The following is a 27,020-nucleotide window of genomic DNA, read 5'->3' on the forward strand; positions in this document are numbered from 1 at the left end:
CATCGTAGGCTCTGTGCTCGTGCCAGTGGGAATTATAGAGCAGTGGTGTGCAGCACAGCTGTAAAAGCTAAAATAAAAGCTTTATTATAGAGACCTGAGCAAGGGAGACCTACCCTACAGGGTTTATTTCTGGGAAAATGAGGTATGGCAGATATTGTAAGGTTGTGTTGCCTGATATAACTGCAATGGGGCAGACATATGGAAGCTATAAAGGCATGTTTTCCTGTTCAGTGTCCAATGGGATGCAAGGAATATAAACTAGACGTTAGCTCTGCTGAAGATTTTTGTGGCAGATGTGAGATTTTTCCCATAATTGTGGTTTTTAATAAGAAAATCAGCTCTGTAGCAAAGGAAAACTCATATCGACACATTTCTTTCAATGACAGTATTTCCAGGAATTAACACACTTTAAACCCCATAGAGAATGAATGTTATTAGAAAACTAACACTATAGATATTAGCAGATGTAATCCCATAAAACAAAATGTAAACATGTTTTTGGATTATGTGAAACAAACAGCACATTATGTGATTTTCTTTCTTTTTTTTTTCTGAAAACACTCTGGGTAAAGATAAATAAATATAAACAGTGATGCATTGCTTCAGTTTACTTGTTCTTTTAGTCTTACTATGGTTTATGATTTATAGGACTTACTTTTCTCTAGCCCCTCTCAACCTGCAGCTGATGCCCTCCAGGAGGCACTATTGGTCCCTGACCACCAAATCATCCAGTTTTAAAACCAGGTTTTCCCCCCACTGAAATGAGAACTCTGACAGATATACCTAAACTTAAAACTCCTGTAAAAATCCTGTAAATATTGTCGATACATTCTTGTCTTGTGGTAATGCATGTATGTGGTAGTCAGTGGGCCTCATGAAATCAATTCTAGATGCACCAAACATTCCTAACCACCCAATTCTGCTCTTACCCAGGTGTGCTGAATGATGAATCCCACTTGATTTTTAATTGGAGGCGGATGGCTGCTGTTTGCATAGGTCACGCCCCCTAAACACTATATAAGGCTGTCTGCAATTACTGCGGCTCATGGCCAAGAATTGGAGTGACGCCACAATAGATGGATAGATCGATCGATAGAATACACTATAGAATAAAAAAATAAACACAAATAACGAATGAATTAAAATAGCTCGATACAGAGTTTAAGCAAACATATGAGTTATCTATAAGATATTGTTATATTGGTCATACATATGATACGAAGCAATATCATCTCAGATTTTTATAGTTTTAATAGCGATCAATGGAGCGATAGTATTTCTTAAGCCCACAAATTTAATAATGCAAATCATTCTAATAAAACATATAGTCTAATCTGATTATATAATATTCAGGCCTTTTTTATGTTCCTCATATTTAAATGTTTCCTCGCATTGGACAAACAATTTATGGACTGTGAAAACGAGATGTTTTTTCCTTATCTTGGTAAGAGTGCTCTCGACCACTCGTAAAACATTCTCTTACCTAAGAGAAGAGCAAAAATAAGAAAACACTGGTGAATCCCAGAAATCAATGGGTACTATCAAAAATAAGACAACATTTGTTCATATATAGCTTCTTGCCTGAGGCCCAATGTGTCTTATGTGATGTTGATATCTATGTCTGATGTCACTGATACTGTTGTATTGATCTTACCTACCATGCTGTACCAACAGCAGATTCCACCAACCTCAATCTTGTGGTCATTAATAAACAATGGATTGGATTTTCTATAGTACAGACTGTGGCAAAGTGCCAGAAGTGTAGTTTCAATTTCTTGGTTGAGGATAGGAAATTTGATGAAATAATTGATATCCACTGAGTAAAGTCAACAGGCAGAGGACAATGCTGTCAACTTCAGATTGACTGACAGTCATTGTATTGTCTCAGTGATGCAAAAAGCACCAAGAATGAGATAAAGTCAGTAACAAAGTGGCGGGAACAGGCACTGAAAGCCAAGACATTTGCACATTTTCTGTCTCCTAGCGCACACACACACACACACACACACACACACACACACACAGACACACACAGACACACACACACACACACACACACAGACACACACCCCTGCCGTGTTACAGCTGTCTCCACATCTCCAAAGCCTGCAATCCTCAGAGGCGAAACCAATGCTACTGGAGACACACACACACACACAATAACACCCATTTGGTAAAGCAAAGTGGTGGCCATTAACAGGCGTTGGTTTAACTGAATTAGCAAATGAAGTTGCCTGACATGTCAGTGTCAAACCAACAGTAGAAGCTGTTCATGTTGAGAGTATGGGAGCTACAGCTGATTTGCTCTGGCATTTGTCTCTCACATCTGCTGTAATGATTAACCCATACAAACAAACGCAGGCAGCAGTGTGTGCGTGCTCTGGGCCGAGAGAACCGTAAAACACAACACTCTTTTCTTCAGCGTCCACAAGAATCCTGCTGATGATCTGACAACCCCAACGACCTTTGCCCTCCTGGCTTGATGCGCTGTAGCAGCTGTGTTTCCTGTTAAGCCCTCAGAGGTTTGGGGGTGCTTCTTGAGTGCAAATAAATGAGCTTCTGATGCCCCCATTCCAACCTTACAACAGATTCAGGTCTGTCTGAATGGTGAAGGTTTGGGGGAGTGCTGCTACCACAGGGATACAAATGATGCAGTGAGGGTAAGGCCATCTTGGCACTGATCTAATGTGTGTCAATAAAACCCATTACCGCCATTAAGCAATGAGGTGGGATTGCGTGAACCTGCCAGATTTTATGCATCAACCCCATTTGTAATCTTGGCTGTCAATTCAAGGGAGCTGCATGGAGAATCAATTCCCGAATGGGGCTGTTTTTCTACAACAGTTGTGTATTGCAAGTGAAATGGAGGTTGGGGCCGCCATTTAATTTCATAAATTAGAATGCAATTCATCTCATTATCTGGAATAAAAAAAAATTAAATGACCATTCAGCCATGTACAGTAGCTATTATAGAGGCATTATGAAAGAGTGTGTAAGGGAGAGGGACAGAGAGAAGGAGAAAAAGAGTGTGAGTTGTGTGTGTGTGTGTGTGTGTGTGTGTGTGCCTGAGTGTGGGGAAGTGGAGAGGCCGCATGCCATACTGACATCACCGCAGCTGTGCTGAGTGGGCTCATACAAAACGCCCACACATGGCTCACATCCGACAGCGGCACTCATCAAACTAGTCCAAAGTGGCAATCTTTACAGACTGCTCCTTGGCTCATTTCAACTCTGTGCTCTATGTAAATCAAAGACTGGATATTAGGTGCATTTTTAACATCCACGCTGGCTACGAGCCAAATTTCCTCTCAGGTTTTCTCTCTCCCAAACAGGGACGGGACACATCTGTAGCTGCAGACTCATCACCAGTACTGCTCTCCTGAGAGAAAACCATCTTTGCTTAAAGCAGCAGTTTGCTCTTTAGCTGTCGCAAGCAGCTAGCATAATTCACACGTTGGTCTGAATTGGGGTGGGGAAATGTTTGTACAGCTGCGAGATACAGAAACATAATTTGTATGAGTTTTCTCAGGTGGGCAAACTATTGGGTGCTGTTCCCATGGCGGGTTCTAATCTCGAGCCAAGAAGTAAATTACATCTTATCTGGTCTGTCATTGTGCACATTATCATCCGTGGCATTCAGTGACAAGCCTACGCCAGTAATTTTCTCCACACCATCATTTTAAGTATTTTCTGAAATTGCATTCAGCAAACCTCACGACTAACATGCAACGCCATAATGGTTAACAACACACTGAGATCAATAGCCATGTGTTAAATAAATACAGGTATCCAGTGGCTGCAAAGGGGAGGGAAGTTAAATGTAGTCTGTGATCATTTCAGGTATAAAAAAAAACAAAAAACAACTGAGTTAGTGGTGATGCCTATGGATACACAGAATTTGTAGAGGCGTGCGCTTCCAAAGAGTAATGAATGACATAAAAAGCGATTTCAACAGAAGGCTTGTAGGGTAAGTGCTGTTTGCCCTACTGCCCAAACTGAGCTCAAGTGCAAAGCTGTTAATTTAACAAGTTCAACAAAGTTCAGTGCTGTTCAACTGTAGTCTGTGAATCTCTGAGCAACAATAATCCAGAGTGCTTCCTCATGCAAATTAGAGGAACAGCCTTTTGAATATTAGCGGGGAAATTAGTATTCCAGTTGCAAACTGAAATTTAGAGCAGAGATGCCCTCCGGAGGTTCTAAAGCTTTGGAAGAAAATCCTTTCCCCTACATGAGCCAGAAGAGGATCCAGGTTTGTTTAAACCACCCTGTAGAGTCTAGCCTAGTGTGAGCTGCTTCAACTTCACACCATCCATTCACAACTATTGATCTGCTGTGTGTGGGCAGCTCAAAAGGAGCATATTCTGTACGTTGTGGGCCTGAAAGAAAGTGCTCTAGTGAAGGAAAACAATTAAGATTACTATACTGTATAGGGTAGGCATGGTTTAAAAATCTGTATAAACAGCACCGCAACCTGGCACAGATATTACAGTAAACATATTTTACTGTTCAAGCCAAAGACAACCTGACATTACTTTTTAATGACACAAACATTACTCTCTTCTGACATCTTCCTCTCCACAACAGATGGGAAAGATGACACATTCAATAATGTGACACTTTATTGATCCCAGCAGGAGTGCAGTGTCTTGCTTCAGGACACTTCAGCTGAGTGGAAGACTGCCAAGCTGGGGGCTTGAACCCCAGATTTTCCTGCTCAATGACAGTCTCTCCAGTGCCATTTACATAAACGAGGGAACGGGATATTAGAGAGATATCTTTATATGCAACTGAAACAGCACAAACACCAACTATGGCCAAATCACTGCAGAATACAACTCTACATCATGTCAGCAAACACTCGACATAACAATGCTTCACCAAGCCTGCCTGCCTGCTGTAGCAAGAGGGATTGCCTTAAATATACAGGTGTATACAGGTGTGCCTCATTATCAGGTAACTCAGTGCAGAATCATTCCCATGGGTTGTGATTGGTTAAATGTATTAGCGCTAAGTCAATTAAATGATTATTTAAAAAATAATCAATAAACAATTTTAGTGATCAATAGGCTCAATGTTTCACAGTCCTAGGTCCCCGATTGTGAGGACTTGCAGCTTGTCTCTGTTTTTCTTTACTGTAATGTATTTGAGTTTTGTTGGTTGAACAACAAAGGGAATTTGAAGATGTCCACATGGTCTTGGGAAATTATGACACTGTACAGACTAAAGGACCCATTGATTACTCATTAAGTGTTTTCTTTAAATCATTAGTTATCATTAGCAGCTCTCAAATGTTCTGATAAAAATCAAACTAGTTCTCTTCACACTGTATCCCGCAAATTAAATCACTTGAAATAAGTTCATAAATATTCTCTTCTTGTCACAAGTTGACACACATCTGACAAATGAACATGATGAGGGCTACATCAGGCTGAAAGGGTAATATTTCATATTTCCTCAATAACTGTGCCATATCTAATTTGCTGGTTTATCCAGGCACAGTTATAGATAAAAAAGGCCTTCTTGCAGCAAAGCATATGAGATTTGCATCTGTTTGGGGCGAAACTTTCATTAAAACTGCTAAAAACTATGAAACAATCAATGAAAATGTAAGATTTAAATGCATTGCAGATTTAAATGTCCAAGCAATTTAATTATCCAACCCAGAATAAGCCAGAGGACTGATCACTTCATTGGTCTGGAGTGAGTTGCACATCCCAATATTCTTGGCTCTAATGAGCACCCCAGGGCTGAAATAAAGAGCACTGTGACTCCGATAGTGCTTCTCAACAACCTAAGTCCTATTCAAACAGAATCATTACACACAGAAATGGATTCAATTGCTTTAGCGCTTTGCCAACACTTCAACTAGAGCGGAAATCTCAAAAACAGGCCTATGGTTAGTGAATTATATTCACCTCATATCATCGTCACATATTTACTATGTAAACTACAAACAATGAGCACATAATGAGCAGGGCCTGCACTGAATGTGCCTGCTCTATAGCTCGTGTCATCTTTCACCAGAGTTAATCCAGTCAGAAGTCGAACTGACAACTGACCTGTCTGATCTTCCTCTATTGAAATAGGCTAGTGTAACCACGTGAGAGTTAAATGAACATTTACATGCATGGGCTGTAGAATCAGACAGTCCATGTGTCTCTTTATAGCAATGCTACATAGACATGTGCAGCTCTCGCTGTTGCCATGCAACTATAAGCCCTGATGAATCAGGGGTCCGACTTGCTAAAAGTTCAAAAATGTTTGACTTTTTGTTCTTTGGCTCGCAGTTCTGAAACCTTGCTAAGCTCTCAGTGAAGCCAGCAACACTTAGCACATATTTTCGGTGAATTTAATGAGAAAAAGGCAGCAGGGAAAGTAGAGGCTCCCAGTGGACAATGAGCCTATCTTAATGTTTCTGTCTGTGTACAGTACATTACATACAGTACCTTAAACACAATGTGTTTTATGCTATCGCAGAGAAAACAGCTCATCAAGATGAGATTGTCAATATAAAGTCATACAAAAAAAATAACTTACTCTAAATTACATTACTGACCGTCTTTCAGTAGAAATCACCCTGAACATGCTCTCTTTACAATCCCAGTTTAGAGAAGATGATTACTGGACAGCAACAGCTCTCAATCCCACCCAGCTAGGCTGCTCCTCTCCGACACAAGCCGATCAGGGACAATAATAGACGACTTCTCTGAGTAACAATAGAAGTCTGAAGGAGGGACGGACTGGATAATAGGGTTTATGTACAAGTTTGAAAGGAGCTGAGGTCAAAGGTCAGCAAGAGATTCACGAGCATACAAGAGCACCAAGATCATCCAATAATATGGAGACAATCACCATGGCAATGCTTACGTTATATGGCAGGAAGAAATGGATAAACAAATTACAATAAACTTATTAGGGATTAGTTCCCACACTTAATTATAGTATTTTTCAATAAGCGTGATCTGATCAGGGACTGTTGGAGAAATGCTCGTCTCAGTACCATTTTTCATGTCGGTTCTGAACTACTAGCAGACAAGTCTCAGATTTAGTCAGAATAAGTCAGTTGAAAAAAAAAAAACCCAGCAACTTTCATTTAAAGGTGGGAAAAACATGAAAAAAACAAAGTAAGGAAAGCCTGGAGGAGGTCTTTGTGGACACTGTATTGCCAATCCAAATTTAACCAAATGAATGGCCAAATTATCATCCTGCCTCCAATCCATTTTGTGTGGAAACAAATCTGTCTTTCCCCTTATGTGCCAAAATGGCCTTGCGTCTGTTACAAATATACTTAGGCTAAAAAGTAGGAGCAGGAATAGCCTCTAACCAGAAAGGATAACATGGAATAAGGTTTTAATGATGGTTTCCTGTGGCTGTAATGCATTTCCATTTCCAGATTTTAATTAATTAACGTTCTCAGGTTGCAGCTGTCTGCCATGTTGTCCACTACCTACAGTAGTGCTGACAGTAAAACATGAGGTTAAAAACGAAGTGGGAGATGGCAGAGTGCTGCAGTCAATGTCTGCTGGCATTATTTATATCCATAGCCTCAGGGCCATCCCATTCCCAACTCCACTTGTCTCCATTGATCTGCCTCTGCCTCCCTTCCCCTCCCACCTCGGGGGCTGAGGAAAAATGATCCTCCCCTTCTTCCTGCAACACATCCCGAGACACCAGGACTCAACCCGCCTGATCCATCAACTGCAGTTTCACAAAAGAACTGGCAGGATAAGAGGGATTTTCTGGTCTTTTCTGTGACATAAATGTGGCATCTCGCTTCTTTACTGAAGCTTAAGATATGCTCCAGACAATTGTTCGCTTCTGTATTACTCTTCTACTGACCTGCCTGGACTGTGTGACCATGCCCAGAACAACTGCTCAGCACACTCAAGAAGTATTTGAAAATACTGTACTTCTCAGTATTTGCTTATGGCTGCCGGGAGAACCAAACTGGTGGAGAGTACTATATAATGAATCTATAATTAAGGATAGGTATTCAGAACCAGTACTATACTTGGTATTTTTGCAAAAAAAGTTAAAAAATAACTCAACATCTTGTCTTTATGTTTGCACCACATTATAGTGAGTAGTATCAATAAGAGTAGTGATGAGCAGTATCAGTATTTATAACAGTAGACATTATGTGGATGCTGACATCTATTGCACAGCTTATACAGCAAACTCTGCTCATCTGACAGCTAAGGTGGATAAATACTCTTTAACCCAGACTGGAGGTAAAGCAAATTAAAACGAGGAACCACACTAGCCTGGGGATTCAGAGCAATATTTCTACTTCCCTGTATTTACTACCCTAGTTGATTTGTCAGATTATTAAACCATACCAACGTGTGCATGGTTTGAACTGCTTCCGCACCAAATCTCACCAGTGGCTCCTTGTATCGGTTAATGGGACTCCAAGGTAGTGGTCCTGGACCAACCATCAATTAGTAACCAAGGCAACAGGAAGTCTCAGGATAAAGGACGGGGCCTGAGGGTCTGAAGAGAGCATGCCTCTTTCCCCGAGAACAAACTTAATGGACCCTCAGACCTCCAGTGAGTGGAGCTTGCAGGGGGGAGGGGGCCCGACTAGTAGCCCAGGACTGTGATAGGCCCCCGTCTGCCTTCCTGCCTCACTTCCAGTAGGAGTTGAGGAGCTATCTCTGAGCACACAGAAGTAACACGCATTCTGGGGCAATTTTACAATTTCCACTGCACCTTCAACCTTTACATTTCACGGTTTAAACGTTCCTCTCCTGGTTTATATGAGAATAAAACCACCTCATTGTTACATCAAAAAAAGCTAGGCCTCCATCTGACACCTTCAGAGTGTTTAACCAGCTTGCCAGTCTGCCTGGAACTGTATACAGGTATGGCTACTGTAAAACAGCGGGATTAGGAGAGGGAAAATCCTGTCTGCAGGCACTCTAAATGTGCAGCCAGGTGACTCTTCCACATGTCCTGTGTTTTAAACTCCCAGTCTGTCAGCTAAGAATGGGGATTCAATTTCTTCACCAACAAGCATTAGTGTAGATTTTGTATCATGTTTAAACACGGTAGAGGAAAACCAAGACCTGCACCACTCCACCTTTACAACCTGTAATCAAAGAAGATAATGTGTGACACTACTCAGTAATGTAAATTCAGTCCTGCATGGAGGTCATGATGTCAGGTACAGTCTGCGACTCTTCATTTATTTGTAAATGACTCGCTTAATTACTGCTTGCTTTTGAACGCCATGAAAAGTCAAATGGAGGAGCGTCCTCACCTCACCCACCCAGTGAACTTTCCCCTTGAAACCCCCTATGGGCCTGCACATATGAACAGTACCCAGCCACATTAAACACGTCTCTGGATAGATGCACTGTGTGTGTGTGTGTGTGTGTGTGTGTGTGTGTGTGTGTGTGTGTGTGTGTGTGTGTGTGTGTGTGTGTGTGTGTGTGGCAAAGGGAGAGGATGCTGGAAAGCAGCCACAATAGTCAAAGACAAGCACACAGGGGGAGAGAAGGTGGTTAAAGACGGTACTTACTTGCCAATCACCTCGCACAGCTCGTAGACATCCTCGAACAGCACGTCGTCGTCCGCCATGGTCATGCAGGTAAACGAGGATGCTCTCCTCAAGATATCCCACCCACACGGGTTTTGGAGAAATCAATGATAACGTATTTTCTTGCTGAATGTGGTTACTATTGTGCCAGACAGCACACTCCTGGTAATTTAACCCCCCCCGAATGTCAGTGACGGGAAAAACCAGTGGCCACTCGAGAGTCCAAGTTAGCCGGCTAGCCACATTAGCTGGCGTCCAAAGGCTGTCACTCCGCGGCCCCACCTTCACTGGAGCTACTCTCCCCGGTAGGCTGGGCTAGCCAGCGAGCTAGCTAAACAGTAACCACAGACCAGACCCCAGGGCGTGGAGACTTCCTCGCTCGTTTGCAGAAAAACACCCCTCTGTGCATGCCTCGGGTTTGAATCTTACTGTGGGGTACTGCCAGATACAGGACTCCCTCGACAGCATCCACGGAGACTTCCCGCACCGACCAAGATGCTCCCTTCACCGCAAGCTAACGGGGCTCTGGAAAATGGTTGGCTAGCTGGGTTAATACGAGCTAGCTGTCGACGGAATAACCGGTTGGCTCTCGCCGTTATTGCGCCGTGCACACCCAGTGTATCACAGATGGCTTTATCCCACCGAACACGTAATGTGACCGGGCTGCAATATGCTTCAGCTTCCCGAGCCCAGACGGAAGACCTTCACGTGCATGTCGACGACTTAACTCTGTGGCTTACACCGTCTGCGCTCGTGAATATCGGGATTAAAACCGTACTCCACCACAGCCGACCCTTCGTCCACCGTCGCTCCAGTTCCTACGCTGGCTCAGATGCTGGCTGGCTTTGACTGGCTGTTCCTCCGACTTCCAGAAATGCCAGGCTCCTCCCTCTGTGGTCCAGGAAACTGGTCCGACCAGAGCCGAAATGGCCCGGGAAAAGCGGGCCAAGATTCGTGTGTTAGAGGCGCGGTAGAGCCAAGATGGCGTGCGGTGGGGGTCCGATTTAGGTGCAGTTTCCTAATCTCCTCTAACGGTTGCATCCAGGCAGTGTATCCCGCGCAAGCGTCGACCATCAAAACCCCATCACCTTACGTCAGCCTTTCCCCTTCTTATCTCCATCCTTTTAACATGCAGTTTATCCCCCAGTAAATTGTCTCCTCTGACAGTAATAACGTATTTCCCACACATTGAGTGTCAGCCGCGCGATTAAACTGATGTATTCCCTCATATAGAATATAAAAAGGGAAGATTACAATTTCCAGTGATTCCCAAATTCCCATGGGTCCTTAGGGAGGTTCCTCAGCAGAATGAGGGGACTGTATACATTTGACGCTGACAGTAGGAGAGGTGATTATGGTGTTATAATCCTCAGATACCCGCTGGAATTTGTATGATTATCTCAAGTCTTTACTCTTATGGGTTAATGGGTAACATTTTGGCAAAAAAAAAAAAAAAAGAAAAAGCTCTGGAGAGACGATTAGTGTGTAATAATGTCAGGATTAAGTCGATTTACTTTCACGTAATCTTCCTGCAGGTGCATCAGTTCCTCTGGTGCAGGTGGCAGGTGCAGGGGACGCAGGTGGAATTTTTCTCAGGTGTGGTAAGACAAGCCCTGAGAATGAGATGTGTCGGTGACGCCCCCTGGAGGTGATGAAAGGAAGCATATACCTCCCTCTGCTCCATTTTGGGAGATCCTCTAATGAAGTACAGTACATTTTAAGACATAATCAGGAGAACTGAAAGAAGACACTTTATAATGGAGCGATGGTCAAACTTAATCCACTTTTACCCTCTTTGCCGTTTATTATACATGTAATTAACTACATCTGGATATATATGTTTAAGTTCTTGACAGCAGAATTCACAAAATGTACATTTACCATTCAATATTATTTCATAAAGTGGCCAAAAACTGCCTGTTTGTTGGAGGCATTCCACTTTTCCAATACCACTATGTCACTATGTGGCTGAAGTGGTTAAATGTAAAGTTTTACGGCGATAATTTAATAAAAACTCTTACCTATTGAGTATCCCAGGTTAAAACAAACTACCAAAGTGAAATAGTATTGAATGTCGAGGGAAAGTCAGCCAGACCTTAGTGGCCATCAAAAAAAAAAAAGAAAACATTAAAAAAAAGTGTGAGCTGGGAGACAAAGTATGAAGTACCACAAGGCAGTAGAAGTTCTTTCAAGCAGAAAGGGGAACTCATCCATGCAGACAGGGATAAACAAACACATCTGGCGCCACTAGAGTGCGCTGTTCTCTTATGGCACCTTCTGCAGTTTCCATGGCGCTGCATCCCTTCTGCTCACACATCATCTGCGAGCTTCTCCCATTGGTCGGAGCCCAGCAGCAGCTACCGATGATCCCATTGGCTGTTGATGTGGTCATCATACTGTATGTGAGGCAGTGTATGTGCTATTGAGCAGTCCTCCATTCAGTACACAGGTACTGACAAAACATACCTGTGCATAATATGCACGGGCACATGCACACAGGCCCACACAGATGTAAAGGTAAGGGCAAGTGAAAGGCTAGAAATGGTAAATATGGAGAAAAGGTATGCAGCAAAAAAAAAAAAAAAAGGAGAGAAAGAAAAGACAAATGGGAATCACTGCACATGAGGAGAAAAAAAGGAAAGGGCACAGTTTCCATGGTAACAGGGAGGGGAACGGTTTTGGTGGTTGCTTGTGAAACTGGCAGCTAGTGAGACGTGCACACACACCAATACAAATACACACGCTTCTTTTTGTCACTCAGGAGGATGTTGCATTGACTTTCCATTCATTCTCCGGTGGCTTACCCTAACCTTAACCTTAACCACTAGAACACCTAACCACACTTGTTATCTGAGCCCTGACAGAAACCTCATCCTTAGCTTAACCCAAAACCAAGTCTTAATCCTAAAGTATAACGTCTGTCTTGTGGGGATCAACTATTTGTCCTGTAAGGTGAGTTCACACGATGTGAGTTATGCAAGTACACGCACGCACACACACACACACACACACACACACACACACACACACACACACACACGTATCTGCACATTTCCTCTTTTCTTCCCCTCTAAAGCTAGTTGGAATCAGTCCCAGCGGTCAGACTATAATCTTTGCTGTTTTGCCATAAAACACTTGTTTGTCTTTTGTGTTTATTAACAATAAATCTTCTGTACAATACTATAAATTCACTCGTTCTCTGCTCTTCGATAATCTGAACTATAGGTGGCAACAGGCAACCTTCCAAGAAGACACAAAAAAAAAGAGAAAAAGGGAGAAATTAGACAATGAATATGTTCAGTTTGTGCAAAATTGCAGCCGCAAAGACGCAGAAAGAAAAACGAGGCTTGGATTGGCAGCTACTCAGGTTGCAATGCGTTTCAAGCTTGACTTTCTCCCTGAAAAAAATCTAAAATAAAAAAAATCTAAATATAAAAATCCAACATCCCAAAATGGTGCGTGGGTCACATGGCGTTTAAATTCCAAACATTCAACAATGTCTTATTTATTTATTTTTTACGGTAATGTAAATATCAATAATGAAATTTTTCTTGATTTGGTTTGGAGTCAAACCTGTGTCACATAAGATACAAGGTAGATGAAATGCAACAGAACAAACAGTATTTGATTTATTAAGGTGTATTGTTGGTTTAATGAACGCTGAATACAATAAAAATAACGATACTTTTATTAAGCAAAAACTTCTATTGCCCTGTTAAACAGTTTAATAGATTGTTTTATTGTTTTATTGTTATTTATTTCTTCCCTTCTCTCTCCTATCGCCGTCTCTTGCCTCTCACTTCCTGTTTGGATCGATGTGATTGGCTGGTTCTTACCGCGCAGACTCCTGGGAAAGCGCGATGTTCAAATTTGTTTCCGGTTTTGTTCTACTTCGGTCGGTACGCCAGACATGGAGCGACATCATACGAGGTATTACGTTGTTTATTTCTTACTAAAAATACTATTTTCTGCAGTGTATTTGCCTTCGCGACAAGAAAAACGGCACAATTTGGTCAAAAGTGTAATACGGCTCCTCTAGCCCCGATATGTGCCGTTCTCGTCCGTAGGAGGAGAATCTCATACCAAACAACATTCAACGATCGACTGTTTTAATGTTGCTTTGCTATTCTTGAAATGAACCAAAGTGATACAATGATTTACAAGATACTTTACGAATCGTTGGCTTCCACTGTTCAATTCGGCAAATATCCTACACATAAGAAAGCACTGTACAACGTATACAGAACACATTTATAATTGTGTTTTTTCTTATGCCCGCAGCGGTGTTCCTCCAAAATAAAATAAAAATAGAAGTGAATGCAAAGTGATCGTTTTTTTAAATTCAGTTCTATTGACAAAGTGTGGCTTTAGCTAATGTTTAGTTTTAAATTTCACATTGTATTATCTTTAAACATGACAGAATTTCACATACAGTACCAGGACAGGGGTTTCTTTATATCTGCTAGCTTTGGTTTGTGTATGCTTGTCGCTGCAGCTATTGTCTTTAAAAAAATACATTGATATATAGCGTTAGTATAGGCAGGGGTGCTTTAAACAAAGTCTTGACCATTTGTACCACAGTTTGGTTGTACAAAGAGCAGTGCAGTGACTGTATTACTGACTGGAACAGCAGCAGAGGAAGCTGATGTGATGATCTGTGTGTTTCCAGTGTCACAAGGACTCCCCTCAACAGTGTTGTAGTTCAGAGGAGGAGTAAAAATAAGAGCTACCGGCAGTCGTACCGCAGCTGCTTAGGTGCCGCTTCACGGCTCGCCTTGACTCCAGGGCTGACAGCACGGAGGCTCAACACCAGCAGAAGAGCTCCAAAGTCACACAATATCACTGTAAGTCAACCCAGGCCATTGTCCTCCATGTTTTTACCTGTTTTTATTCCAATTAACAAATGCAGTAAGAGACACAGAATGGTCATCTTCTCTATTCTCTCCTGTACTTCTCAAAGGAGAAGGTGAATCCGGAGCAGCTGGCCTTGCTGCTGAAGACGGAGTGGCATCTGTCCTACGTTACCCCCCTCTATCAGTTCAGACACACCCAGCTGAAGAGCTACTCCAGGCAGCTGTCTGCCTTTATTGCGGCAGAGAAGCAGCAAGGGATGGCAGTGGAGGTGGAGGGGCCACACAGCAGCTTCAAGGTCTCCTTCTCTGTGGTGCAGGGGATGGTTGAGGCTGATGATGATGCAGAGACTGTCCTCATACAGGTAAACTTAGGATTGTGTAAAGTCAGTTGAACTTTTACACCACCACAGACTAAAATCTAGCAACAAATAGCTAAAATACATTAAAAGAAAAGGGGTATGTCCACTTTCTATATGTATTTTGTATCTATAGTATCAGCGTGAGACTTTCTAATGCTTCCCTTTCCGCCTACAGATCCATTCAAAGCCTTTGTTTGCCAGGCAGGATGAGCCTCAGAGGTCAGTATGGAGCGGCTGGCTCACCTGCATCAACGGCAACCCCGAGTACCTGCGCTCTCTTCCACAGGACTTCACCTGCTTGCCGCTCTTCTGCAGCACTGGGCCCGAGGGTATCACCACCGTGGTCAAATCCTGGTTCCAGCGGACCTTCGACTGCTGCTTCGGCCCCCTGGAAATCAGCCATACGAGCCTCCAGTGGCTGGTGGCCTTATGGACTAACTGCCACACCGAGTCCAGCATCCAGCACCTCAAAATGATTTGGACCCTTCCCGTTGCGCCGCCGCTGCAGGTCACCTACACGGTTAACCCGCAGGACGCCTGGGAGCTGTGGAGCAGTGTGAGAGAGGACCAACAGGGGGAGAATAAAGGAGGAGAGGAGGAAGCGGATGATAGTATTGATATTGAGGAAGTGAAGAGGTTCATCCAAGGGCTAAGGAGTCACTTCTACAGACACTTCAGGCTGGATCTGTCAGCGGGAAGCCTGAACCAGGTGTCCACAGCACTGGGCTCAGCCAAGTACAGCGGCAGAATCAAGGTACCGTCCCACAGAAACAGCTGATCACACGAGTTTGTCACAAGATTCACACAGGAAAATATAACTGCTAATGTTTGCTTTTGTTTCAGATCTCCAACGGCAGATACATGATCACCACCCTGACGCTACTGACAGAATGTGCCCTCCTCAAAATGCCCATCTGAGTGACGGACTAAAGACTTTCTAAAGACCAGGAACTGCAATATCCCAGTAGCAGCCTTCATTTGAAAAAAGACACGCAGCTTTGTGTTGCAGATTGCTTTTTTTAAACTTTTTTTTATAGACCAAGTCAAACATCTCTCCATCAATTCCCTCTAATGTAAATACTATACTGTATATATTCTTGTCCAGCCGTTTATAGGTGTTTTTTTGTCATTTATAGTTATAAATAAAAGTAAAAAAGGAGGCGGTGTTGTGATTCAGTGGAAAATGAACTGCACTTACATAGGGCCTTGTCTTCTTCTGACCACTCAAAGCGCTGCTGCTCATCAGAAACCCTGTTCACACACACACGCTGATGGCACAGCTCTGGGTTCAGCATCTTTCCCAAGGAGGAGAAGCTGGGGATCGAACTGCCAACCTTCTGATTAGTGGATGACTGATAAAGATGCACAATATTATCGTGATAAAATTTCCATTTTTCATGATAATTGTGAATATGACTTGACTTAAAAAAAGATTTCTTTTGAACAAGGGGGGAGCCCACATCTTTCCTAACCCCGTCACCCTGGCTGAAGGCTGGGTTTGCCTGTTCTATCCCCTACAAATAAAGTGAAACCGGATGTGTGGAGTATAGACTCAAATACAGCACAGGGAGATGAGGTTCTGATCTGTGATGCAATGAATATGTTTAACAAAAGGTAAGGTCGAGTGATTCCAGTATGTTTTGGTGCCATTTTAATAGTATGAAATATATTTTCAGGATTATTTTGCATTTATTGTCCCAGATAACCTTTGCACGCATTTAGGGCTCAAATTACTGATTATTTTTATAATCAATTGTTCTGTGAAATAACTGCAAATAAATACAATGTCTTCAAATAGCTGTCTGAAAATCAAATGTTATTCAGTTAATGTTGCTTACTAAAGTAAAGATTTTCTGCAATTCAACACCAGTTAATTAGATGTTGCAGTTATTTATTATATTATATTATTATAATTAATTCAATTACTGTTGAAATGGCCAGATGGTGCAACCCCTCCCTAGCACCAACTGCATAGAGTATAAATACATAACTTGACATACAGAGGTAATCAGCCTGAGGTTTTCCCACTCTCTCCCCAAGAAAAAACACTGTTATTCAAAACAAAATCAGGCAACTTTATTTTAAAACAGACACCCAGCCAAATTCATACAGCTCAGGTAACAAAATAACATTAAATAGAAACAATGATGGAATATGAGAATACAAAATGCCAGTTGTAACAAGCTCTTCAAAGAAAAAAAAAAAAACAAAGTACATCAGAAACATTACAGTATATTGCACTGGAAGAAAAAAGGCAAATCAAAGCAACTTGTGATCAACTTAAGCGGACTCCTGTGTGTGGATGTCCTATCTACATAATTAAAGCGAGAGCAGCGTCGCCGTTGTGTTATTGCTACACTGACACCACTAAATGCACAATGACAATAGCGAGGGCGTAGGAGTCACAATCGCTGCTCCATTATGCTCTTTTAATGACGGGACCGGTGTCTCTTTTGGTGTCTAGCTTGTTGATGGTGGTAATTAGGGTGCAGCAGATGCTCATCCGGTCATTAAAGGACATTGTGGAGCTGAGGATTATGGGAATAAAAGGGATCTGTGTTTAATATTCTTTGTTGTCCATGTGAAGTAGACAAAATGTAGTTGCAATTTATGCTCATGATATGTGTTGTATATTAATAACTCCTGCTCAGAGTGGGAAAGTAACTTTGTTTAACCCCCCAGACAGTGTGACAAACTTTTTTTTTTTTTTTAAAACTGTTTGCTTACATGCTTAGATGGCACATAAACTCGCCAAACTTCACAGCTACATAAAAAAATACCTCCAAGCAGTAGACTGGAGGATGGTGTTAACTTCCCACTCTGCTGCCTTCCAATGTCGTTTATATAATATACAGCTCTGAAAAAGGGGGTTGGCTATATACTCACAGTGGCGCCCACACACGCCGATTCCTAACAATCTGAGATCAGCATCCGCCTGGCCAATACACGAGGGGACGGACATTCTAGACTCAGATCAGTGTTGGGGGGAAAAAGCAATGAGGAATCTGTGCTAGTTTGTGGCAGCTTGACATATTCAGCAGTCTGGCAAAGATCCATTAAGGGTCCCCACAGAAGACAGTCTTCACAGTATAATAATCCAAGCACCCAAATTCCCGACTGAGCCACCACACACACACACGCTTAAGAATGTGCACTCAGTCCTCCTGAAAAGTAATTCATTAGCTAGGATTGATTTAAAACATGAAGGCGTAGTTACAGTTAATACCACTGTCACAACAGATCATGCTTTTAATGTTTTAACATAAACCCCATTCCCCCCCCCCACCCATTCAGTTCGTTAAAAGGTGAATCAACGCACGCATGGGGCTGAGAGGTAAACAAATGGAGAGGAGAGTGACCTATGTAGTGATGTGATTCACAGTAAGGGGAGGCCGCGAGCGTGCGCGGCAGCTTTTAAGAGGCCAGACCCAGAAAGAAGCCGCCGACGAAGCCGCTGGACAAGACGATGTTCCTTTTTATAAAGTCTGTGGCCTGCGTAGGACGGGAGAGAAAAGACGGATGAGATGAGTCGATACGAGGTATAAGGCAGAGAAAAAAGCGAGTGAGAAAAGTCTGGATTGGAAAATGTAAAATTACTCCTGATGAGTAAATTAAGACCATCACTAAAACATTTATATCTACTGAGAATGGATACACCACAAAACATGCACGCTGGCATCAAAATGTATTTCTCTACCATCTCTCTAAAGCCTGCTGTGTCACAGCTAGTGGGTGTAGTATCGCTGACAGTACACTAGAGGGCACTGCTGGTTTGCAGATAAAGAAATAAACCTCCCCACCAAAACCAGGACATCGAGGAAAAAGACATGCATTTAGTCTAATTAATGTCAGAATTATGTTACAGAACGCGTTAAGTACAATTCAGAAATGGTTGATCCAGTTTTACCAAGTTTGTTAATTAGAATAATTATTTTAGGATTAAAAGTAAGCAAGAGCGTGAAAGAAAGAGCAAGCTTGGTTACAGGTACCTTTACCTCCTCAATGAATGTGTTTATTTCAGGGGCTGCTTTGTTTGCTTTCTTCTTCAGGTGCTTCTTCGCTTTGTTTACGTCCTTCTCCACCTTCTTCCAGTCCACCTGCACGTAGCCACTGTGATTGGCAATCTGTGGGGGGGGGGTTAAAAAAAACTCATTCAAAACTGATTCAGCGTAGGTAATCAGGAAACCTTTAATTACGCTTTATTTTGTACTGAATTTCTGCTTCTCGCTTTGCAAGAACAATAGATATTTTTGGAAATAGTCTGTTCTAAACTGACATGCTATGCTGGCACAATGCACTAATCTAATAAGTAACCTTTTGTTCCACTCTACTGGGCTACTGATTCTTTGTCTGGTCTTATCTGATTTTTTCGGGGCTTTATTGCATTACTGTCTGGCGGTTTATGGAGGTGTTGTAGTGAGACGTAATCTGTGTTCTATTGAGACCATCTAGACCTGTCTGCAAAACAAACTCATTGTATGTAATAAAGAAAAAACTCTATCTAAAAATCCAGCTTTTAAAAAGGTTGTGGCCTTCTCTGAGTAATTACTGGTGAATAGCTTTGCAGGTAAAATAAATTTTGAATGATGCACCTGCTTACTTTAAAATATATAACTATGTATTCAGGGAACATTTGGACCAGGAAGATCTTTACCTGACCTTGTTGAAAACAACTCATTCAGAGAGTGAACCAACACAAGTTCTCTGGTACATAAAAGGTATAAAAAAAGGTAATAATTTAAAGCCTGTTTCTTTCTGGGTGCAGAAAAACATCTTTGTTTGACACATGAAATCTTAGTAAAATAAATAAAACGCAGAGAGATGCAAGTGAAAAAGCATTACCAACAAAAAAATATATCTATTTTATGCGTTCTGCTTGTGAATCAACTCAAGGGTCTGGTGTGATCTACTTGTCTAAACTGTTACAAGAATGTTTCTGACAGACTAAATAACACACGGATAGCACTGCAGCACCCAATAAGCATCCAGATGGCCGGCGTCAATCTAGAGCCAGCTGCCACACAATGCTTGTCTTTCTGCAGTAAAGAGGAGACCAGCCGAGCTTCGTGCTGTACAGCCAGCATCTTCAATTGGAGCCACTTTTTTATCACTTAGAGACTATGTAGATGTGGTAAATACCTTTTCCCTGAGGGTACATTAACACAATGTTATGGTACTCTTGCCTGTAAAAGAAGGAACCCTCCTCCAACAGCCGTAGCCGCTATCTTCCCAACTCTCTGGAAGAGGTATCCAGCACACCTGGATGTGTTGAGAGGAGTGTTCATCACACACTTGCTTCCAGTCATGTTTTTGCTTTGCAGATCTTTTGGAATATTCTTTAGAAAATCTGTTGTTACAGACAGATCCTTACCATCCAGTCACCCCTCCCATCATGAGCTGGGTGGTCACGGAATACTTCTCAGCAATCGGGCCGGAGTTGTTCCCGAACACCCTGCTCCACCACTGGTGCCTGCGGGCATATTCTGTCAGGTCCACGACCTCGTAAACCTCATCCTCGCTCTCTGGGTCGTCCTGACCTGCTGTGACACAAGCATAAAAAGAGAAAGTTAAAACACTGCGCCACCGGCCTTCCAGAAAAACGGAGAATGAAGGGATGTACATGCGCAGTTAATGACACTATACCTCAGTTGACCTCTTGTCTCCATCCCAAACTCTGACGAGCACATACAAGCACTTACATTATGGACATGTTTCAAATGACCCCGTTACTGACAGAGCCATATATGTGGCTCTGTAAACCCAAAACGTAACAGTGTCTATTACGCTGACTTTAAGGGCAGTTCCGCTACCACAGGCTCTAAGGGCTGCTTGTTTATTGACTTGGGAAGCTAATATTAGCTGGCTAGCGCCAAATGGATACCGGTTCAATACAGTGTTACACCCTATAAGTTTCCTCTCCGGACTCTTATTAACACCGAGGTCAAGACCGCGTCCCAGTTTGATTATCGTCGGAGGGAAAAAAGTTATAAATTCCGATATTAATTCGGGTAATAAAGCCGTATTTCTGACAAACAAAATCACTAACCTTCCCTGTGGTCCGCGGTCGCCATTTTGGAGAAACTGGTTATGTCACCAGGATGTTGACAATACTAAGCCACGCCCACACGATGATGCTTTGCCACGTCAGTTGATCTCTCTTGATTAGGCTCAGCAATTTAGCAACGTTTTTACTAAAAGGCTGCAACTTTCTCTTCGTATTAAGGAAGATATCTCTGAATTAGTACGGGACTTTGGAAAGTGGAGACAGAGGTTATATTATGTTAAAGGCTCGGAACTAATGATGCATTGCAGTCCTCGTTTAACCAGTCTGTAAAAGCGACAACTGAGTGTCAATACACATAATACCAGATTATATCCTACTGTGTGGAAATTAATACATTGTCCGGGAGAAACAAAGCTCCTTCACTTGAATGTGCGTGGGCGTCAGACACCTTCAGAGAATAAATATTTCAGAATGTGCTTCCAGAATAATCGTGGTATGAAATATGAGTGTTTTTGCAGGGAGAATATGAACATTTGAGATAAAAGAATGATAGAGCAGGGAAGTCATATGGTGCGATGCGGGCGCTCCCATTGGTTGGAGAGCGGGGAGAGGGCGTGGCTACAGCGGCGCGTGGGTTCGCTTGGGTGACACAATTATAACAACTTTATCTTCGCGTCCGAAACGCGTTTTTATTGTCAAATACTCACATCTTGGATATTATATTCAGTTATTCGCATTCAAACAGCGGCACAATATCACTTTGTGATGAAAAATGTGACGTTTGAGGAGCTACCCGGAGAGCGCGTCTGTCCCCCAGAAAGGATTTACTATATCGAATCGCATCTTTTCATCCTGGAAAAAAAGTTTTTGATCATTTTGTTTTCTTCAGTTTTTCTTTTTTGATTCGGCGGAGCAAACCGTTTGTCCCCGCGTCGCGATTTTCCATGCAATCGTGCGGTGTGTCTGTCGCCGCTGCTGCCTGCGCTGCTGCTCGGAGTCTCGGCTCGGCTTCTTCTGGTGGTGATGAGGGAAAGAAAATGGCGGCGGGAAAAGCTACTGAAACAGATGAGGACTTTCCGACACTGACAGCCCAGGAGAGGGACAGTTTGGTCGGGATCGACAGGTCGGAATAGCAGCCCCGTGCACTCACACAGACGCACACTTTGAAATTTAATTGTTTTCTTTGTTTTCGTGTCGAAAATGTTCCCCAGCCGCTCTGCAACTGATTGTGAGCCGCCTATGTTGTCTTCTTGCTTGCAGCTCACTGTTTGGATTTCAGAAGCTTCATGAAGATGGCGCCAGAACGAAGGCCCTGTTGATGAAGGTAGCAAATCTTAACTGGATGTATTTTTACAACCAAGCAGCTCTCTGATCCACAGGACTTACTCCAACCCCTTCACTGCCGTGCACGGCGGTGAATTGGCTCTCGAAGTAGCGACCCGGTGAGAACCGCGAGTGGCCCACTCGCTGAGGAGACCAAGGCCAGCTAGCCGCAGCCCCTCTTTTTAGCCTGTCAGCTAGCCTGCTAGTTAGCAACTCTCCTCCGATGAACAGCGACCCTGCACCTGCGGCTACGCGGTGTCGCTAGCCTCGGTGATTGTTAGCCGACTAGCCTCGGCTCTGTTGGTTTAACTAGCTAGCGTTAATGTTTGTGAGGCAACCGCCCTTTCCCTGTTAGCTGGACAGCTAACGTTATTCCGTACAGCGTCCTCCTTGTGTAACTTGGCACTTGTACCACAAACAACACAACGTCGTCACGGTTTTGTGTAGCACATTGGTTTTTTCTTTTTTTGGAAACGTTGCACTTTATTGGGGAAAGTTTATGTCGCTGTGAGGTTGTTATATTGCGAGGGTTAGGGTCTAACATCCGACCTTAAACACACAAGTATCGGTATCTGGCGGTGATAACGTTGGTGGAAGTAACGTTGACGCTGGAGCCTTCAGGGTGCACCAAATACAGAAATACAGCTCACCCGTTATCTAGCCAGGTTGGCCAGTGCCCGTAGCATTTGCATTGATCTAGTGTCTCGACCACACTCTGTTATGTTGTTATTGGGACATTGCATTGCTCCACGGAGCGCAATTCAGGACGTTTTCTGGTCGTTTATTCGTTGTGAGCGACTTGACAAACGTTACAAGTAACGTTAATGGCTGGCTGCCTGTCCAAGATGGCGGGACATGGCGGAGTGACACCGATAGCTATATAACCAATTTGATATGAATATATAGCTCCGATTCGTTTGGGTGCTGCTAAAGTGCGCCTTAAGTTCCCTCTCGGGTCCTGGCTCTTTGTGAAGATGTGTTCCTCCTGCCGACCTAGGTGGTGTCAGGGTCCTTTGTTTACAGTTTTCATTGCCCCTGTTTGGCTCTGCATGTGCTCTCGGACAAGAAAGCTGCGTGTTAAAACAGGCACAGTCTACCTGGGCATGACACACTGCTGGGCTAGCGAAACCCCTCTATTGTGCCTTTATCTTGGACCGTGGATGGTGTGGAGAAATTGGTGCTGTTGACAGCTCATGGTTTGAAGGGCCATCCACGAATCCGCTCGCTAGGTGGTGTGGGATACCTAGGAAGTGTATCTAGCATTAGCTGCACAGGAGCAGCAGAAAAGCATTGGTGTGCTGTACTTGATAGAGAATAGGGACAGTGTGCTATTGCAATCAGTGTATTAGGCTTGAATTAAACCGTTGCAGCTCCTATGTTCAACGCAGAGCCAGGGCATTAACATGTGTTAGTCTTTACTGATGCAATGTTTTAACAGGATTTGTTGTTTTCTATATGCTTTATTTTGGTAATATGCTCACCTGCACTCTTGAAACATCCCGTTCCGTCATATGAAACGAGGTCTGTTTTGTCACGTACCCTGTGGATATTGGTTTGGTGTCAGTTGTGCATATAATAGGACATGTTAAACATATTTTGCATGTCACTCTTAGTGTACACAGGTATCTTGGTGCCTTTCATTATGGATTTGTCGCTGATGATTGTGGCGGTAACGTCTGACATTGATCTTGCTGCATGGTCGGCGTCGGCTGCCAGACTTTTCTCGTTGCAGCCCTGCTCTTGTACGCCCGGCCTGTATAAAAACACCTACAGGTGCTATGGGCTCTTGCCTCGTAACCGTCTTCAAAACCTTGATGGGAGTACACAAAGCATGTGTCTGTCTTTCTCCATCATCATTATATCAGTCAAAACATGTCTACATACATACAACACTGAATACCAATCCTATACATCTAGAAAGTAAAATTGGCAATGCACAGATATTTATAGCAGTATAATTTAAATGTGCACAAGACTAAAATGAATGTTGACAAAAGGAAAAGAGCTAAGGAGTTATGTCTTGATCCAGCTCCAGGCACCTCTACATTGAAGAAAGTACAGATTTTAAATTGATGAAGGAAAGATAGGGCTGGTATTGAATGTGTAGGATCCATTGTGAGCAGCAGACATTATAGAATATAACATAGCTATAATGCTGATATTAGACCATCAGATGATAGAGAGCGCAGTATGAGACACTATGGGAATTGCCCATTGCTAGATATATAGGTTGGTGTCAACTACATTAGCATGTCATTTGTGATTTCTATTTTTCCCCAGAGGCAAAGCAGCCATTAGTTGTTGGCGTCTTTTCGAAACAGAAAGCACACTATGGGCTTTACTTGGCTGCAATAACTTGGCTTTCTGCTTGTGTAAAGACACATTGACTCTTAATAGTTTTCGTGTGCCGTCACCTGAGAATGGCTCATGAAAACGACTGGCAAATGAACCAGAATGTGTCCTCACAAACAATTAACCTCATACGTCTGAGTCCAATGGCAGATAGTCTGCTGAGAATGATGAAAAACACTCACCCTCTGGGCTTTGTAAGGTTAGATGAGTTTTATGACTAAATTTTGTGCTCGTAGCTTATTAGTTTTGAGTGACTACCCTGTCTGGTACTTTACAATGGCCGCCTCGCTGCACTGTTCCTCTATCTACACGCAGATAAGCGTGGGTTCAACATTTGTGACAGAACTAGGTCACTGTATCACCACCAGTAAGTAGGTGGGAATGATGTAAACTTTGAATAACTAGACTAAAGGTAATCTTTGAACTTGAATGTCCTAATTTTTTATTTTGTACGTGTGACAATATCTGTATTGGGGGTTGTAGTCGCGTCATCCGTTTTTAGTGGCACTTTTTGCTACAAGAAAGGCGTTTGGGTTTAATCCTCACGATGGGCTGACTGGTGCCACTTTGGGTGAAGTTTGCATGTCTCCTCCAGGTCATGCAAAAGACATGCATGCTGGGTATCGTATACTGCTCTTGCATTGCCCTTGACGGGCCGAGCGGTGGCTGACCTCTGCTGCAGAATAGTTCAGAGAGGACAGTTTTTCCCACAGGGATTAATGAAGTATAACTGAAATAATACTAGTTGCGTACAGCCATTTAACATACTGTATAACTCACTAGCATGCACGCAGCATAGAGAGGTATGTACCATTGGCACGGACGATGACTTTGGGGCTTCGTTTGTAAGTTGAATAGCGAGCCAGTTGTGAAAACATCAGTGCATTCCTGTATACCATTGCATTACATAACAATTCCAGACACATCAGGGACTGTTGAGTGACGCCTTGTTGTAGATCCTGTTGTGTTTTCTCTGTGTTGTTAGTCTAATAGTAGCATCTACTGTTGTGCCTTTTCAGTTGTCTTTGCGATTATCTTAACTATGTCTGCAGGTCAGTGGTTCACACTTTTTTCTTGCAAAGCTAAGGCAAAATAAAGGGAAAAGTGTAGTCTGTCTGTGTGTATCTGTGTGTAAGGTGGGCAATCTAGAGATCCTCTATCATGGATAAAATAACCAACGAGGAATGTATGTCTGTTTTTGGCTAATTCAGTGAATTAAATCCATGACAAATTGACGTTTTCATTAAAGCTACTTACTGATCCTACTCATCAGTTGGCAACATTGTCTACAGTGGCCCCATACACCTACAGATATGAATAGGATACTGTAAATACCATGGTATAATATTGTCTCACAGTATGTATTGTCACCCAACCCAGTCCAAAACATTTTCACATTCTTGCGTAATAATGGCCTATTACTTAGTGTTTGCTCTAGTACTCAGCTCATGTTAGGAAGTGTATGTAATTGCTGATAACAGGGTTTGCATCATTTGTTTTAGTCTGTGTCTAAAAAGGTTAAAAGTGAACCTACATATTCTTATGTGACACGGTGATGGTTCGGCAATTATGTCAGTCAGACAGGAGAAAAACAGTTTTCTCACGGCACGGTTGATAATTCAATGCTAAATCCCACCGAGCTGGCGGGGAAACACAGTGACGGTGTTGAAGGATGCTCGTCTTTTCTTCGACTGGTGGGAATTTACTAAACTGTCGTTAGTTATGCAGGTTACCAAATTCATTCATCAATGCATTCATTCATTTATTTTTACTCAGTTGAAAAAGTACAGAGAAATTGTATCCCCCCTCCCCAAGTTAATTACATATACCTCCTGGCTTACAATAATTAGACGACTGTCGAATGAATTTTTGAATGCTGCTCAGAGGAGTTTGAGATTCCCTTGGGACTTTCTCTGCAAATCTAAATGTTATTTTGTGGCAAAAAGTGCACAGGTTGACACAAAATGACCACTTGCAGTTAACTGAGTGAGAAAAACTGGCATAAACAGCCCTGACTAAAAGTGCTGTGTCAGCACAGCCCTCTTCGACCAGACAGTCAGTCAGGCAGAAATAATTCATTTCGATTACCGTAACCGTGTGACATTTTTGAACATATCAGATTTGGTCTGTTTCATCATAAATACTTGTGTGAAGTAGACACAATGTTAATTTGACAAATCCTGGATATATATTGTCTGATCTGGTGAATTGTTAATACACTGTGCTCATTGTAATGTTAGATGGGAAGTGGGGACACCCAGTCTAGTCTACATGTTGCAGATCATTCATTGGTCATTGACTAAGTATTACGCTGTTAGCAAGAAGCAGTTCAACCACGGGTGAAAGCAACCTCTATGTTACAGTCAGTGTGTTCACTGCCACGGTTAAGGAATGTGGCAGTGCTGTAGGATCAGATTCAAATACACATATACAGTTGAGTATTTCACTGATATGTAGGCTTTAATTTGACCTGTAGGCTTTTAAAGCTTATAACTGATGTGTTGTGATTTGATGATTTTCCTGGTTTGTATGGTCTCCTTCCTCTAATTTGAACATACATTTTTAATGAATGTACAAGGATACTGTTG

The 27,020-nt window shown here is 42.6% G+C and overlaps 4 protein-coding genes across 26 annotated transcripts in view; 2 read left to right on the plus strand and 2 right to left on the minus strand.

Annotated features, from left to right (window-relative positions):
* Positions 1–10,535, minus strand: part of LOC127378851 (peripheral plasma membrane protein CASK) — a 44,869-nt gene extending 34,334 nt beyond the window's left edge. For 4 of the 14 annotated variants that reach the window (XM_051428146.1, XM_051428143.1, XM_051428151.1 and 1 more), the window contains exon 1: positions 9,524–10,534. In XM_051428146.1, coding sequence (XP_051284106.1) covers positions 9,524–9,588 — 65 coding nt within the window. In that variant the 5' untranslated portion in view covers positions 9,589–10,534. Of the gene's footprint in view, positions 1–9,523 lie in introns of all 14 variants that reach the window. The other 10 variants (XM_051428147.1, XM_051428155.1, XM_051428154.1 and 7 more) reach the window with 4 other exon arrangements.
* Positions 10,536–13,314: 2,779 nt separating this feature from the next.
* cenpl (centromere protein L) lies at positions 13,315–15,913 on the plus strand. The gene is made up of 5 exons (XM_051428159.1): positions 13,315–13,471; positions 14,211–14,385; positions 14,502–14,756; positions 14,929–15,507; positions 15,597–15,913. Exons 1-5 carry the CDS (start codon positions 13,452–13,454, stop codon positions 15,669–15,671), a joined length of 1,104 nt encoding a protein of 367 aa, XP_051284119.1. The 5' UTR covers positions 13,315–13,451; the 3' UTR covers positions 15,672–15,913.
* An 891-nt stretch (positions 15,914–16,804) lies between these two features.
* On the minus strand, positions 16,805–21,800 carry LOC127378855 (FUN14 domain-containing protein 1). 9 transcript variants are annotated; one of them, XR_007888197.1, is made up of 6 exons: positions 21,676–21,800; positions 20,125–20,293; positions 19,937–20,012; positions 18,743–18,877; positions 17,640–18,245; positions 16,805–17,281 (listed from the first exon to the last, which is right to left on the minus strand). XR_007888197.1 is itself a non-coding variant. In XM_051428169.1 (5 exons), the coding sequence occupies exons 1-5, from the start codon at positions 21,701–21,703 to the stop codon at positions 17,264–17,266; spliced, it is 420 nt and encodes a 139-aa protein (XP_051284129.1). In that variant the 5' UTR covers positions 21,704–21,800; the 3' UTR covers positions 16,805–17,263. The 9 variants fall into 9 exon arrangements, 8 of the variants coding, with proteins under 8 accessions (XP_051284129.1, XP_051284124.1, XP_051284128.1 ...); XM_051428169.1 differs by lacking the exon at positions 17,640–18,245 and having other exon boundaries at positions 18,749–18,877; XM_051428164.1 differs by having other exon boundaries at positions 16,805–18,245; positions 18,749–18,877.
* The window catches only part of LOC127378850 (lysine-specific demethylase 6A), a 28,191-nt gene continuing 22,872 nt past the window's right edge, over positions 21,702–27,020 (plus strand). For both annotated transcript variants that reach the window (XM_051428139.1, XM_051428140.1), the window contains exons 1-2: positions 21,702–21,880; positions 22,018–22,081. In XM_051428139.1, coding sequence (XP_051284099.1) covers positions 21,702–21,880; positions 22,018–22,081 — 243 coding nt within the window. The remainder of the gene's footprint in view (positions 21,881–22,017; positions 22,082–27,020) is intronic.

Source organism: Dicentrarchus labrax, unplaced genomic scaffold (assembly GCF_905237075.1).
Source record: "Dicentrarchus labrax unplaced genomic scaffold, dlabrax2021, whole genome shotgun sequence".
NCBI classification, from domain to species: Eukaryota; Metazoa; Chordata; class Actinopteri; family Moronidae; genus Dicentrarchus; species Dicentrarchus labrax.

Excerpts from the sequence above, each read along its gene's own strand:
- LOC127378855 (XM_051428161.1), bottom strand. The coding sequence starts at position 21,703 with ATGGAAAATCGCGACGCGGGGACAAACG. Across the intron at positions 20,294-21,675 it reads TCGCGACGCGGGGACAAACG|CAGGTCAGGACGACCCAGAG; the intron begins GTTTGCTCCGCC and ends CTTGTGTCACAG. Across the intron at positions 20,013-20,124 it reads ATGGGAGGGGTGACTGGATG|GTGTGCTGGATACCTCTTCC; the intron begins GTAAGGATCTGT and ends CAACACATCCAG.
- cenpl (XM_051428159.1), top strand. The coding sequence starts at position 13,452 with ATGGAGCGACATCATACGAG. Across the intron at positions 13,472-14,210 it reads ATGGAGCGACATCATACGAG|TGTCACAAGGACTCCCCTCA; the intron begins GTATTACGTTGT and ends GTGTGTTTCCAG. Across the intron at positions 14,757-14,928 it reads CAGAGACTGTCCTCATACAG|ATCCATTCAAAGCCTTTGTT; the intron begins GTAAACTTAGGA and ends TTCCGCCTACAG.